We start from the raw sequence: 16,063 nt of genomic DNA on the forward strand, positions 1-16,063 counted from the left end.
TACTAGAAATGTAAAATATTGCATTTAGTCCATGTTTGGATTGAGCAGACTCCATTAAGAAAAACATATTCCATTGAACTTGGTGTAGTTCATCTGCCTCAACGCAATTAGAATGTGTACATGTCAAGATGACCATTTATTTCCACCAACTTGGTGGTAAACAAGTTTTAGAGAAGAACATTGCTAAAGTTGTACAAATGCTGATATCTAGATGGTCAATGCAGTGGAAGGATTGCATTTTCTTTTGCAACGAATGACCATGTTGTTCTTGGTGAATATTTTTAATTTTTTTTTCCAGTTGGAATACTTTACCTCTACCAACTACATGCTTCATGGGTAAGTTGCCTAACTTCATGAGCAAGATTACATCATTTTTTTTCTACTCAGTGTACTCACTATTCACTGGTCCAAGAGAAATGAAGGGGTCATATACAACAGCAACTATATCACATGGATGTCTATATGGATATGTTGTAAGACATGGGTATAGCTATATAGGGAGATGTTGATGTTCGTGACCACTTGTGGATGGATGTTAACAAGTTCACTACAGATTTATACTCTGACTAAATCTTAAAATGATATGGTGGTTTCATGTACTTTCTCTAAAGTTGTTTAAAAACCCATGTTGGTGATCCATGTGCAAAACCAGCATATGAATTTTAAAATTTGTTAGGCTTGTAAAAATTTTGTGGTTTGTGGTTTAATTGTTAATGTCCATGTATGGCCAACACATACATACATATAATGTGTATGTACATTTATATTTTGTATATAGCATATAAATAAATAAATAAATAATTGTGTGTGTGTGTGGAGGCACCCATCTCTAGAACCCTGAAGTAGTAGCATTGAGAATATGCTGAGGATTTGGAATTACCCATTTGCAACAGCATGAATTTCTTGATGCTCTTTATAGAACAAAAATAATGCTTCTATCAGTACAACAAATACATGAATGTTTCACAAAATTTGTAGAAGCCCTATTTTCTTCCACAGGACAAAGTGCATCAAGAAATTCATGCTTCTCCATTTGAGCTGTGTATTCTTAAGTTGCAGTTCAGAAACTCAGTAGGGTCTTGTCAGATTATGAGGTAATGACACTAGTATTGTTATGGGTATTCTGTGCTATGGCCTAGTTAATACATTGGAAATGAACTGAGTTAGTTGGAGAGGCAAGAAAGGGGTCTTGTTAGTTTGCAAATGTTTTGGATCATTGGTTGAGGCTTTTGTAGCATCTTCTGTTCACTTGTCTGTTCCCTCCTCTCTCATGAGTTTTTTACCTTCTTTTTCATATGTTCTTTTATTGCACTGACTCTTACTTTAAACTTGGTACTTTCAGACTGTTTTGATTTATATCGGTTGGTTCCCATTGTTAGATCTGGCCTGTGAGGTTTCATTTCTCAAGAAGCTATTTGCTATTTTGATTGATTGGATCAAAGCCAATAGCATCATAAATTTCAAATTTGGAAGGGGAAAATATCTATGGTCCAGATTGCACTAACATGGCACAACCTATAGAATATCTTACCAATTGACTGAATCTTAGAAGATAGAATGGCAAATAGACCATGTTCTTTGTATTTCAAAGTTTTGATCTAGCTTTGATGATTGGTTCTACCCAAGCCAAAAGCATGTGCATGATAAGGCATTGTATGTTGATGTTACAACACATTATTTCTCTCTGATACACGTCCAATACACAGATGCATATACGCACATAGATATTGGGAGATCAAGGTTCACTATCATGGTTGGTGTGGTAGAGTTGTGTGAAAAAAAAATCCAGAAAAAGTGGTGGTTGAACCCTTAATTGTTTGAATATATCGTAGAGGCAATTCAATCATTGGTTACTATAGTAGTTTTAGGTGGTTACTTCCAATATAAGTCTATGGGGTATGGGCCTAGTTTTACGTCTGAACCTAATAATTTACGGTCTAAACCAACCTTGTGGGTTTGCGTCTCCCCAGAAGTGTGCCTTCCCATAATTGTTGAGCAAAAGTGTAGATCCATGGCACATGAGGTTTGTTGGGATTTAATTATGGTGAATCTCCTCCTTAAGTTGCATGGTGATAGTAAGGCTGCCTAAGCGCATTTCATCCGATATTGTTTATGATAAAAAAATGTGCATGCTTAAGGTATGTTCAATCTGGCAAACCTCTAGGAACCAGAACATTCCTTGAGACTGTGTCCAAGTGGGCATGATTTCCATCTTTACCCGAAACTGAGACATATTGGATGTGATGAATATCAATGTATTGTAAAGGCTTTTTGTCCTTTTACCTTCCCCAATATGTCATTTGTTAGGAAAATAATGAAAGAATGCATAGGGGTTCCCATATGTGTGTGTCATCCTTATTGTTTCCTATTTTGATTTCTCATTCGAAAGTTCAACCTCATGCATTTATTTGTACAAATTATTTTTCTGCTTAAGATTTTGTAATTTAGTGTTTGAATGATGCTTATAATTATGAAAAATAATGTGAGGATGTCAAGGAGAGTTCTTTTGCCTACGAAAATACTTCCAGAGTGACCACTTCCTTTTCTCCATCTTGTTGGAATTTTCTCCACTTAGGTTGCTTCTTTACTCTGAGTAGACCTTGGGTGTTCTTATTTCCATTGCATTATGCCTCTTGTGTGGTGTTGTCTGCAGGCCCAACTTCCATTGCCCCTGTAATTAATGCGTCTATTGACATTGTTGAGAGAAGCAATGGGCAGTATCACGTTCTTGTCATCATTGCAGATGGGCAGGTTCAGACTTCGTGCCTCAATATTTCCTAGATCCTTGGAAATTGATTGACTGGCTAATTGTACGTTCCTTTCTTTTTTTTCTCTGGAATGATTGGGTTAGGTAACATGCAGTGTTGAACCTGGAAAGCTCAGTCCTCAAGAAAGTGCTACTATTGATGCTATAGTTGCTGCAAGGTAAATCCCTCTATTGCATGTCTCAGTCCATTACCTTCTATACCTGAAAATTGTTCAATTGTTCAGTCATTTCCCACTGTCAATTGTTTTGGTTGGTGTTGGAGATGGGCCATGGGAAGAGATGCAGCGGTTTGATGATAACATTCCCAATAGATCATTTGACAACTTCCAGGTAATAATTCATTTCTTTTTCACATTTATTATGTTGTGTATCAACCACTATTTTGTATAATTGCTTGCTGTAATATTAATTTTTGTACAAGTATGCTCCACCTCTATGGGAAAATTAAGTGGGTGCCAAATCATGGTACTAAACAATCTGAAAAGGTGCAACAGAAAAAAAAATTCTCACGAGTATGACCACACTAGATTTCTCTTTAAAAATAAAACCCAACAAAACAGTTCAAGTTGTCCATGAATATAATATACAATCTAGAATTTGATAAGATATTACTCTGAATTACTCCTAAACACCAGAAGTGGACTCATTAGTTATCAAACTTATTTGTCTCCTATGTCACATGGATACAGATATGGGTTCAAGACACAATTGTGTACGCTTAGTACCAATGTTGTACGGTACCGTATCGTACGATACGGTACCATACATATCGTTATGATACACACTCGTATCATGATATGAGTGTGTATCGTATCTGTATCGGGTGTATCATACAATATACCCCTGTAACGTGTTGTTTCGTACGATACACCTTCGACGCACTTTTAAAAGGGCCAAATCATATTTTTGCATTTTGGGTTTTAAAGACCTCTTGAGGGTCGACTTCCTTATTTGTGTAGAGGCCATTAGAGGGGTATCCACACACCCTACAACTCGTGAGAGCGATTTGGGGGGCCGATCCGTGCGCAAAGGGGAGGTCTTTTGCGGTTTTCTCAAGTAAGAGTGCATTTTCACAAAATTCTCACTTAAAGAAGTGGGTTTAGGTAAAAAAATCTTATTTTTTACTTATTAAGTTTTTTTTTGGGAAGATGTCATCAAATGATCCGGCATGGCAATGAGGCACTAAGTAATGAGTGAAAAATGATTAAAAATTGAGTGCAAATATTTCCATCATATTTTTTTGGGTGGTATCTCTCGGTTGAAGCATCTTTTAGCTGAAACATATCACAATGTTGTCGCCTGCATGTCAAGGCATTTGTTGGATGTCGTGAAATGACAATGCTAGCAATTACTCACTGATCTGAGAGAAAAAAGACAAGAAAAAGGTATGAATGGGGCAAAATTGGGGTATGTGCATCCCTGGAAGGATGTGTTTGACGAAGAAGAGTGAGAAACATACCAACTATGGGTTATCAGGGTTGTCAGACTAGGAAGCGAAAGCGAGAAATGATACGAGAAACAGAAGCGAGAAGTGATGTATTTTAAAATGTATACGAAGCAGAAAGCAATGAATAAAAAAAAAACAATATGGGAATTGAATGAAAATTGAAATGGAACACAAATAAAAACTAAAATAAAAGTGACTTCTTAAATTTCATGAGTTTTTACTGTAAAATTATTTTTTTAACAAAATTTAAAAATGATGATTGCCAATTTAGAGAAAGCACATGGAAGTGAGTGAGAAGTGTGAGAGAAAACACACAAAAAACTAGAGTGAGAAAACATATAAGAAGAATAGATGAAGCATGTGAAAAGCATAAGAGAAGTGTGGGAGAATCGAGATTTCCATCAAATTTTAGAAGCGACGACTATCGGTCTTCCAAAGCGAGATTATGGGAAGTGGGCTTCCCACTTATCTAAGAGGCTTCCGGTTAACTTTGGGTTATCTCTAAAAGGTCATGGATAAAACAGAGTTACTAGAAGCTTTTTAGATAGGTGGGAAGCTCGCTTCCCGAAAACTCGCTTCAGAAGCGCGATACTCCTCGCTTTCGAAACTTCATGGGAAGCTCGATTCCCCAACACTTCTTTTATGTTTCTCATATACATGGTCTATGCATACTATATACTTTTCTCACGTTTCTTTCCTCTTTTTCATGTAATTTCTCTCACACTTTCACTCACTTTCCATGTACTTTCTTTAAATTGGTAACCATCATTGTTAGATTTTAACAAAAATTTAACTCTTTTACAGAAAAATCATAAAATATAAGAATGATCAATTTTATTTTAGCTTTTATTTGTTTCTTATTTGATTCCATATTGTTTCATTTTTTATTCATATTTCGCTTTTAAATTGAAACTTCGCTTCCCACTTCATATAAATTTTAAAATGCCTCGCTTCTCGCTTTCGCTTCCCTTATCGTTTCCCGCTTTCGCTTCCTAGTTTGGCAACCTTGGGATAAAACAAAAGAGACTATTAGAGGTAATTTGAAACAACAACTTATGGCTGAGACCAGTGTTATAAAAAATGCGCCTAGAGGCGCGGCCCTCTGTGCCTCAAGGTGCAAAAAAAAAAAGAATATTTTTTTTACAAGATTTCTGAGACATAATCAACAAGATTTTCTAGATTAATCTCATATATTTTCCAGTTATTTTAGTTATGTAATCAGTTTCTTAGCATATTACTATATTTTAACTTTTGTTGGTTAATCTCATATATTTTCCAGTTATTTCAGTTATGTAATCAGTTTCTTAGTATATTTTAACTTTTGTTGGTTAATCTCATATATTTTCCAGTTATATAATCAGTTTTTAGTTACTTTTATATGTTAATCTCATACTTTTTAGAATAATCTCATATATTTTAACTTTTGTAGGTTAATCTCATATATTTTCCATTTATTTCAGTTATGTAATCAGTTTCATAGTATATTTTAACTTTTGTTGGTTAATCTCATATATTTTTCAGTTATGTAATCAGTTTTTAGTTACTTTTATATGTTAATCTCATATTTTTTAGAATAATCTCATATATTTTAATTCTTGTAGGTTAATCTCATATATTTTTCAGTTATTTTGGTTATGTAATCAGTTTCTGAGTATATTTTAACTTTTGGTGGTTAATCTCATATATTTTTCCAGTTATGTAATCAGTTTTTTAGTTACTTTTATATGTTAATCTCATATTTTTTAGAATAATCTCATATATTTTAACTTTTGTTGGTTAATCTCATATATTTTCCAGTTATGTAATCGGTTTCTTAGTATAGTTTATCTTTTGTTGGTTAATTTCATATATTATCCAGTTATGTAATAATTTTTTTAGTTACTTTTATATGTTAATCTCATATTTTTTAGAATAATCTCATATATTTTAACTTTTGTAGGTTAATCTCATATATTTTCCAGTTATTTCAGTTATGTAATCAGTTTCTTAGTATATTTTAACTTTTTTTGGTTAATCTCATATATTTTCCAGTTATGTAATAAGTTTTTAGTTACTTTTATATGTTAATCTCATATTTTATAGTACTTATTTGAGATTTTCTATTTCTTATTGGTTGTTATTTCATCAATAAAGCATTTCTTTATTTATTTATATTTTTAGATATTTTTTTATAATTTTTTAAAAAGTTTTCAAAAAAAAATTTGAGGCTTACGCTTTACGCCTCGCCTCGGTTTTTGGTGGAGCGCCTCACTACGCCTCAACGCTTTTCACAACACTGGCCGAGACAGGGGTATATAAAATTATAAAGTTTATTTATTATTTTCATGTGTTTATTTAAACTTTTTTTATATCATACAAGACCCAACTAATTTTAAGTTTTTCATGTTATCTTTTTAAGCAAATAAAAATGTTATCATCAAGAAGGCACAAAGAGCAATTTGATCCCATCAGTTTGGAACATTTTGATGAATTGAATGCATGAGTTGAAGAAGAAGCATGCATTTTGAATGAAGAGGATATTCATTGGATTGACGTGGAAGTAGCACATGAGGTAGATGATGAAGAGCCCACATATATTGGAGACGATGTGGATGCCGAAGGAGAAAAAGAAGAAGAAGATGATGATTGAGGTTATATAATATATTTTCAAAAAACTTTGTTATTTAACACTTAGGTATTCATAAATTTGGTTATTTAGTCTTTGTTTATGTAATATGAAAGTATGAGTCTTGTGCCATGTTCTTAATTGCATGATATTTAATATTTTGCATTGTTCTTATCCATGAAGTGTTTGAGTGTCGTGACGGTATGAGATATGCATGCTAAGTGAATTGTCTCTGTGACATAGTTTATCTCTTTGCTTGGAAAGACATCATACCAAGGCTTCCATGAAGTGATGGAATAGAAGATGAAGATGAAGATGAAAAGAGTTATTGGAATCCATCTTACGAGTAAAAAAAGGTGAAGGAACACTAATACAAAATTTGAAGCGAGATAAAAGAAATGATCATGCAATATATATATCATTTATAAAATTAAGAATGATCTGGTGACGTTCTTGTGTTAATTTTCATCACCATGTCAATTTGTATGATATATATATATATATATATATATATATATAGAGAGAGAGAGAGAGAGAGATGGGAGTAACACCGAACACTCTAAGTGTTTGATGTTACGTCGGACGAACACAACGCACACTAATTTTGAGTTAAAACAGCTTCTAGCAGTAAAGGTGTTTTTTCCGCTGAGGCCTTTAGCGACGGTCCAAAACTGCCACTATAAGGTCTTTTTTACAACATGCAGCGCGCGTTTGCACGTCTGACATTTTCCCGTATGCTGTTACTCTCTTTCCTATATATATATATATATATATATATATATATATATATATATATATATATATATATATATATATATATATATATATATATATATATATATACAATTATCAGTCTCAACAAGGCAAGTTCTCGTGATAATATAGGTTTAGTTGATAAATATTATGAAGAACTCAGTAGGGGTGGGCATCGGCCCGGCCCGACCCACTAATGGACCGGGCCAGCACGGTCAACGACCCAGCCCATTTACTAATAGGCCGGGTTTTGGCCCAGTTCTTAAAGGGCTCGAGTTTGAAGAGAAGCCCATTGGCCCAATGTGAAGCGAGCCGGGTCCAACCCAGCCTGACCAATCCTAAAATGCATAAAGGCTTGACTGAAATTATGGGTCAATGAGAGAATAGCAAGTTCCCATGCAACTAATTCCTAATTAGTACAATGAATTAGGTAAATAGTAATAATTAACAAATAGTAAGTTCCCATGCAACTAATTAGGTAAATAATAATAGTTATTCAAGTTACTATGTAATAGTTAATTTTAAAAAATATATATTAAAAAAATAATAAATAACTCAAGCCCATCAGGCCAGCCCGCAGGCCGACCCACGTATATAACGGGCCAGGTTTCAGCCTGGTACCTAATGGGCTCGGGCCTAGAATCATGTTCCAAACTCAGCCCATGGCGGGCCAGGTCGGCTTGGCCCATCAGGCCGTTGGGCCGAATGCCCACCCCTAAAACTTAGTGTTTAAAAAATAAAAAATATAAAAATGGTAGAAGAAAAATAACATGTTTATATAATAAAATACACATATAATAAAAGAAATAAGTAAAAAATATAAAAGAAAGAAGAAAAACATAGTTAAGATGTAGCAAAGAAGTAAAAAAGGTAAAAGGTAACTCATAATATTGTGATATTATTGCGATAATATTGTGACATAAATTTCTAATATTTTCAAAATATTGTGATATTTTTCCTTTAATATCATTTTATGAATTTACAACTATATTATCACTATATTTTCAAAATATTGCCTATATATGTGACTATATATATATATATATATATTGTAAATATGCCTTCCAAACAATCAAGTTTTCAAATTACTTGATACTTCAATCACTCAAAACATATGCTAACACAAACTAGCATTCAAATGCTTCACACCACAAAAGTAGAAAAGTGCTTCAAATGTGCAGTATTGATAGATATGAGGGGATAAACCCCTTCTACAATTTCTGTATTACAATGGGTTTAATCACCCTTATTTATAGAGAGTAGCTAAAAAAAAGAGACGTTGGGCTGTTCCCAACAACTCTCATTAGAACTGTTGGGAAACAGTCCCAAGGTCTCTTTTATGTCCAGAGTCATTGTTGTACACTGTGTACAGAAAAAGTACAAAAACAAAAAATAAATAAAATAAAAATTACAGAAGATAAAAAATAAAAATAAAAATTTCAAGAATATATGTATATACTTTAAATATGTATTTATATACATATACTTATACATATACATACTCTTGTATTACGAACAGTATGTATATGTATATATATATTCAAGTATATACATATATGTATTATTTTCTAACAGTCTCCCTTAAACTTATGGTGAAATCATCGAAAGTTTGTCAAGTAAAAAGTTGAATCTTGGTGAGTACAGTGCCTTGGCGAAGAAATCCTCAAGTTGATATTCTGATGTCTCATTAGGGAAGATCAATAGTCTTCTTTAAATATTCTTCACAAACAAAATGGCAATTCATCTCTATATGCTTAGTTCTTTCATGAAACATATGATTTCGAGCAATGTATATGGAGCTCTTGTTGTCACAACATAATCTTGTAGGATTTTGAAGATGAATTCTTATATATGAAATTAGTTGTTTGAGCCACACGATCTCCATGGTGGTAGTCGTCATTGCTTTATATTCAGCTTCTATAGATGATAGTGACACCTTTTGTTGTTTCTTGCACCTCCATGAAATCAAAGATTCACCTAGAAACACACAAAACCAGTTGTTGAGCGCATATTATTTGGATTCACTCTCTAATCAGCATCAGAGTATGCAATAAGATCCAAGGAGGAAGAAGAGGATAGAAAAACTTCCTTATTTATTGTCCCTCTAATGTATTTGATAATTCTCATGACTGCACTCATATGAGCTGATGTTGGAGCGTGTTGAAATTGACTGGCTATATGTACAATATGAGCTATGTCTGGTCTTGTAATACTTAAATACATAAGAGATCCCACGAGTTGTCTAAAGGGAGTTGGATTGTCCAAAGGAACTCCATCATCGTCTCGTATCTTCATTCCAACAATCTCTGGGGTATCAACAACTTTATCATCTGATAGACCTAGTCTGTCAATGCAGCTTCAGCCCAAAGTTTTTTTGGAACATTTTTAGCAATAAGAAGAGTCTTTGTAGTTTCCATAATGTGTCTATGTTTTCTTTTTTAAATTCTGTTTTGTTATAGAGTTCTAGGACACGATCTTTTATGTAAGATTCCTTCATTTTGTAAAAAAATTTTAAACTCATTTGACAAATATTCTCCTCCAGAGTCAGTTCTGAGGATTTTTAGTTTACTTTCAAATTGATTTTTAATCATGTTATGAAATGTTTTGATGATTACGAATACATCGGATTTAAACTTAAGAAAGTAAATCCAACAATATCTAGTGAAATCATCGATAAACACAACGTAGTAGGAGAATCCTCCTATAGAGGCAACAGGAGCAGGACCTCACACATCCGAATGAATTAATTCAAAAAGCATTGAAGAATAAAAAGTTCTTTGACCATAAGGCAAGGTTGTCATTTTACCAAGTAAACATTCTTTACATTCAAAATGATCTTTACAAAGATTCTTGGTAACAGGTACAAAATTTAATTTTCGTATATTTGGATGCCCAAGTCTATGATGCCAAGTACGTATATCTTTTGTTTGAGTAGTGTTACAAAAAAATTCCTTCTCCTTGCCTAGAACCTTCACCAATCATTTTCCCGAACTGGCGATCCTGCACCCAACATTTACTTGATGAGAAAATGACATCATATCCATAATCCGAGATTTGAGAAATTGAAAGTAAGTTAAAATGAAGTTTTGGTATAAGTCTTACTTTTGGAATATAAAATTTGTTATGTTTTGTCAAATCATTTTTAAAAAATTCAACACCCTCTATTTCCAAGGCAGTGCCATCGACAGTGGAAACAAATGATGCATTTGAATTAGGTTGGCATTCAGATAATATAGACTTATGTGGGATCATATGAAAAGAAACACTTGAATCAAGAAGCAAAGAGCACATACCAGGAGTAGAAGAGGAGGTAATGGCCGCTCCAGAGGTACATCCTTTGAGTAGTGGTTGCAATGCATCCGTCAGTTGAGATAATGATTCGGTGAGGTCTTTGAGATTCAGAGTATCATCATCTTGTTTTGATGGTGCAACGGCAACACATTTTTCTTGAGGCCTATATTTGTATTTAGGACATTGAGGCCTAATATGACTAGGTTCATTACAGTTATGGCAAATGATCTTTGATTCTCCTCTATTCTTACTAAAATGAGGAGGTTTGTATGGCTTGATATAATGTCCTGGTTTAGAAGCGGCATGTGTGCAATCTTCGTATGTGTCATTGCTAGAAGTAGTAAGCACACTAACATTTTTACTCATATTTAGCCTAGTTTCTTCTCCACTAAGCTTAGTGAGAATTTCATGAATAGGAGGAGGTGATGAAGATGATAGTAAGGAGGCCCTTGTTTGTTCAAACTCGGGTCTCAAACCATAGAGAAAAGCGAAGAGTCTATCTTCCTCAATTTGAACTCTTCGCATTTCTATACACTTGTCTTCTCATTTGGGTTCAAATTGGGCAAGTTGAGTCCATACTGAAGATAACTGCATAAAGTAATCTCTTACATTTTTATCTCCTTGTTTGATATTTCTAACCTTTTCTTGAAGATAATACCTGTGAGCCATATCTTTTTCGGTAAACATACATCTAAGATATTTCCATGCTTCATTTGCCTTTTTGTAGAATAATAGGTTTGAGGCAATTTTTGTCTCAACTCCACTTAGCATCCATAAAAGAATTTTTGCGTTTTTCATTTTTCATTCATCCAATTTCTTGTAGTATTCTTTCATGGCTTTGTCTCTTTCGTCAAGACTAGTCTCAATCCCATTTTCACCTAATATAATTTTGGGAGTAGGTTCAAGAATAATACCTCTTACGAATCCCCACAAGCTTTGACCCTTGATGAATGTCTCCAAGTGTCCCGCCCAAATGTTGTAATTACTTCCTTCAAGTTTGAATGGTGAAATAAAGTTGGAGTTGCTTGTATTGTGTGGGAAAAATTCACCCATGGTGAATTAGAAAAAAATATCACCACCACTAAGAAGAATAAGCATGCTTTTCGAGGCAGCCCACCAATGCACGATTGATCATACACCATAAACCTGGCTCTGATACCATGTAAATAAGCCTTACGAACAATCAAGTTTTCAAATTACTTGATACTTCAATCACTCAAAACATATGCTAGCACAAACTAGCATTCAAATGCTTTACACCACAAAAGTAAAAAAGTGCTTCAAATGCATAGTATTGATAGATACGAGGGGATAAACCCCTTCTACAATTTCTGTATTACAATGGGTTTAATCACCCTTATTTATAGAGAGTAGCTAAAAGAAAGAGACGTTGGGCTGGAAACAGCCCCAACGTCCCCAACGTCTCTTTTATGTCCAGTCACTTTACAACAGTCAGTGGTTGACTGTGTACAGAAAAAGTACAAAAAATAAATAAATAAAATAAAAATTACAGAAGATAAAAAATAAAAATAAAAATTACAAGAATATATGTATATGCTTTAAATATGTATTTATATACATATACTTATACATATACATATTCTTGTATTACGAACAGTATGTATATGTATATATATATTCAAGTATATACATATATGTATTATTTTCTAACATATATATCACACAATCTTTGGGTTAAATCTAGATCTTGAAAATCTTTGTACCAGGTGTTGAGTGTTTGGGAATGATGTAGTTCTGTAAGTGCATTTTGGCATCATTATAGTCTTGTTATATAGAAGTCATACATGGTTTATTGTAAGGGATTTTCTGTCCAAGCCCATTTCATTCATAAATGGGTGCAATCTTCATAATTCACTTTTAAGAACATCCCAACACTTTTCACACAACCTCTTCAAACATTGCCATGAAAGGCCTGTGATCTAATGCTTATCAACTTTTGACTTTTTCTCATAGCTTAGATTCTGTTCTATTTTTCTAATCGAGATGTCCTGAAAAGTTCAATTCATTTGTAAAGATTTCCAGCATAACTTTAGCTGCAAATAGAAATGCACGACTGTTTCAAAATAAGCTCTATGTTGCCAACCATTTTTCATGAAGGTTATTCTTGGTTCTGTATGTAGACACAATTGAACATGCAAGGTTGAGATAAACCTACTCAGCATCCATCTTTTGGCCAATGCCTTGTGCAAGCATACTCATTTGCCAGGAGTGACTTACTGGAAATCATAAGTTTATAATATGGCAAACTGTTTGAATCATTGGTACTGGGTCTAGTCATCCATTTTACTTCCAGGCCATCCATAGCTTGAACCAGGTGGCCAATTAGTCCTTCACGAGGACCTAGTGCTTTGTAGTTTTTCACTGATGAGTTACTATGTATCCTGTTTTATGGCATTTCGGGCCAACTGCTTGATTCAGTTGCAGGCTTGGGTCCACAAAAATGTTCTATTATGGAAGGCTTAATTGATAGGGAAATTGGTTTTCCATCAAGTAATAAGGTTTCATTTATTTTTCCATTTTTGTCCTATTTCTGAGGGTAAGATGGGGGGAGGGACAGGGTTGCACACTTGCAGGAATGCTGTGATGACCTTGGCATTCAGCTTTAGTTAAATCTTCCGGCATATGGTTCCACCTACTTCTAATGATTATTGTTGCTGATGAACTGATTGTGGATTATGATGACTGTAATGGTTATAAATCTGTGTATTGAATCTATTAATTTATGTATATGGCTCCATGTGCAGTTTGTAAACTTCACAAAAATAATGTCAGAAAACAAAGATATAGCTAAGAAGGAAACAGCATTTGCGCTTGCAGCTCTCATGGAAGTTCCTTTTCAGTATAGAGCGACTCAAGAACTCAATTATCTAGGGTGAGGTTTACTGTTTTTGATAATGACTTGAAATGTCAATCCCAATTGCAAACTTTCCCTTCTGAAAATTTTGTAGTCGACAAAAAGGTAGAGTTCCAGGCCGTGCACCACTTCCTCCTCCCCCTGGAGGCATCAGTCTTGATAAGGTTGTCCATGCTTTTCGACAGTCAATGAGCTTTCAGCCAACCAGTACTTCAGCAACCAATACTTCAACAGAGCAGGTGTGTTTGATGTTATTGAGTTCTTTTGTCATCCAAGTCCACTGTTTTTCACTCATCATCCAGGTTTGTCCTATTTGTTTAACAAATCCAAGAGACATGGCTTTTGGATGTGTACATCTGGTAAGCCTTAATTTCATTACTTAATTGTCACTGCTGCTCACGCACTTCTGGGATGTTGACATGCTTTTCCCACCATTTCTGGGATGTAGACTTGCAGGGATTGTGGCAAAACATTGTCCTCGTGCCCCTTGTGCCGAGCACCCATAACCACACGCATAAAGCTGTATTCCTCCTAAAATCATGCTGTATAAATCAATCATTTAGTTCTCGAGAAAAACTCTCAGCACAATGAGAGCATTGTTAGATTTGGTGTCATGCTTGTCAATAATGAGTGCCGTGTGTAAAATTTGTGGCTTCAAGATTTAGTTGGTCAATGATGGAAGTGTAGAAATATGCTTCTGATGTGTTGAACAAATAGATTGAATGAATGGTAACTGTTGGTGTTGTGTATTCTGCAACTCTTTCCATCCCTTGCATTGTGCTGGTATGAGACTATGTATCCACTTATTTGTGCCTTGCAACGGGTCTTTGATCCATGGTACCTCAATCTCTCTGTTATTCTAATCAGTTCCGCAATTAACCTTGGCTGATTAAGCTTACATCATTAGCCCCTCCTCTCTCACGCTAGCATGCGTTGCCTTACATCATGAATCTCTTGCACATTCCCTGGATTTCTTTGGACAGCATTTTGCTCCAATTATGCTAAAGACTTCAAGCTATTATTTTTCCATCTAAGTAACAATGCAAGTTATTGCTGGAAAAGGAAAACAGAAAATGACCGTACAGTACAGAAAAATTGATGCAGTTTTTGAAAAACCTTACAATTTTCAAAATCTGCTTGATGCTTGATGTTCAAAACCATAACTTTTTTACTTTTAAAAGGCTTTTTCACTCTTCACAAAATTTTATGTGAATTTCATAATATCATATCCGTGAACTTTAGTCAAGTATTTGTGAAGTTTTGAAGTTTGAGTTTAATAGGATGTTGACAAATATTGATTGTGTGAACTTTTTGATGTTTGCAAATATGATTATTTGAATTTCTTGATATTCACAAAAAAAACGTGTGAACTTTTAAGTGGGACTTTGCGATATTTGATGAGCATAGGGATATATCGCTCAAACTTTGTGAGTTTTTCACATACTAAAGGTAAAAAGGTTCTAACAAAGTTGGCTATTTGTGATTTTAGACATGGGGCGGATTTCAGAAATTGTGAGAGATTTCAAAAAATGCATCATTTTTGTTGTACAATACCGCTTTAAGAACATGTTCTGTCACAACCAAGAAACATGATCTTTGAATTTGCTGCACGTTGAGTCTGGTGTTCTCAAAGGTAATTGAGTTGGGAACTGTCCACATCTTCCAAAGGACCACTTGAAATGCTACCAGCCATTCACGATGAAGTAGTTTTAATCTAAATTGATCACAACCCATCTTTGTAACGATGCCTCTATCGACCGAACATCTAGCAAATTTGTCTCCAGACACGTTGCGATACACTACAAGTAATGAAAAAGTTGGGCTGGCCATGGAAAAGCCCAACTTTTTCAAACGTTCGTGGGATAATTCGTTGGAGGATGAAGTCATTAGGTTTATCTTGGTTCTGGCATGACAATATTTGATATGCAAGGAATTTCTCAAGAAGCAACAAGCTATTTCAGAAAATTGCATTAATCCGATTTTTGTTTTTAGAAGTTTGAGATGGAGAAAACATTCTTTTAACAACCCTTATGAATAATTCATCAACTCAGCTAGCTGTTCTGTTTTTCTTAAAAAGAGACTGTGCTCTGGATCCGGATGGCTGATTAGGTGTTTTGCTAGAATTATTGGCATATTAGGGGTAACAATAAGTGCATTTCTATTGTGAAAATTTTCTAAAGGAAAGATTTTTCTGACCTATGTGATTTAATTCTTAGCATTTTTGGTGCATCCAAAATTTTAAAATTTCAGACCATCTATTCAAATTTCATTTGTGAAATCATATCCAAAATATGGTGAATAGAAAGGTGGGAGTCTTCAACGACT

The 16,063-nt window shown here is 34.2% G+C and overlaps 1 protein-coding gene across 1 annotated transcript in view; it reads left to right on the plus strand.

Annotated features, from left to right (window-relative positions):
• Window positions 1–14,495, plus strand: part of LOC149838272 (E3 ubiquitin-protein ligase RGLG3-like) — a 30,624-nt gene extending 16,129 nt beyond the window's left edge. The window contains exons 6-12 of the mRNA XM_090008216.1: window positions 2,654–2,751; window positions 2,852–2,925; window positions 2,992–3,097; window positions 13,629–13,756; window positions 13,833–13,977; window positions 14,041–14,097; window positions 14,187–14,495. Coding sequence (XP_089864342.1) covers window positions 2,654–2,751; window positions 2,852–2,925; window positions 2,992–3,097; window positions 13,629–13,756; window positions 13,833–13,977; window positions 14,041–14,097; window positions 14,187–14,273 — 695 coding nt within the window. The 3' untranslated portion in view covers window positions 14,274–14,495. The remainder of the gene's footprint in view (window positions 1–2,653; window positions 2,752–2,851; window positions 2,926–2,991; window positions 3,098–13,628; window positions 13,757–13,832; window positions 13,978–14,040; window positions 14,098–14,186) is intronic.
• Window positions 14,496–16,063: the final 1,568 nt, after the last annotated feature.

The sequence above is a fragment of the Nuphar pumila genome, chromosome 5 (assembly GCF_984573655.1).
Source record: "Nuphar pumila chromosome 5, dmNupPumi1.hap1.1, whole genome shotgun sequence".
Lineage (NCBI taxonomy): Eukaryota > Viridiplantae > Streptophyta > Magnoliopsida > Nymphaeales > Nymphaeaceae > Nuphar > Nuphar pumila.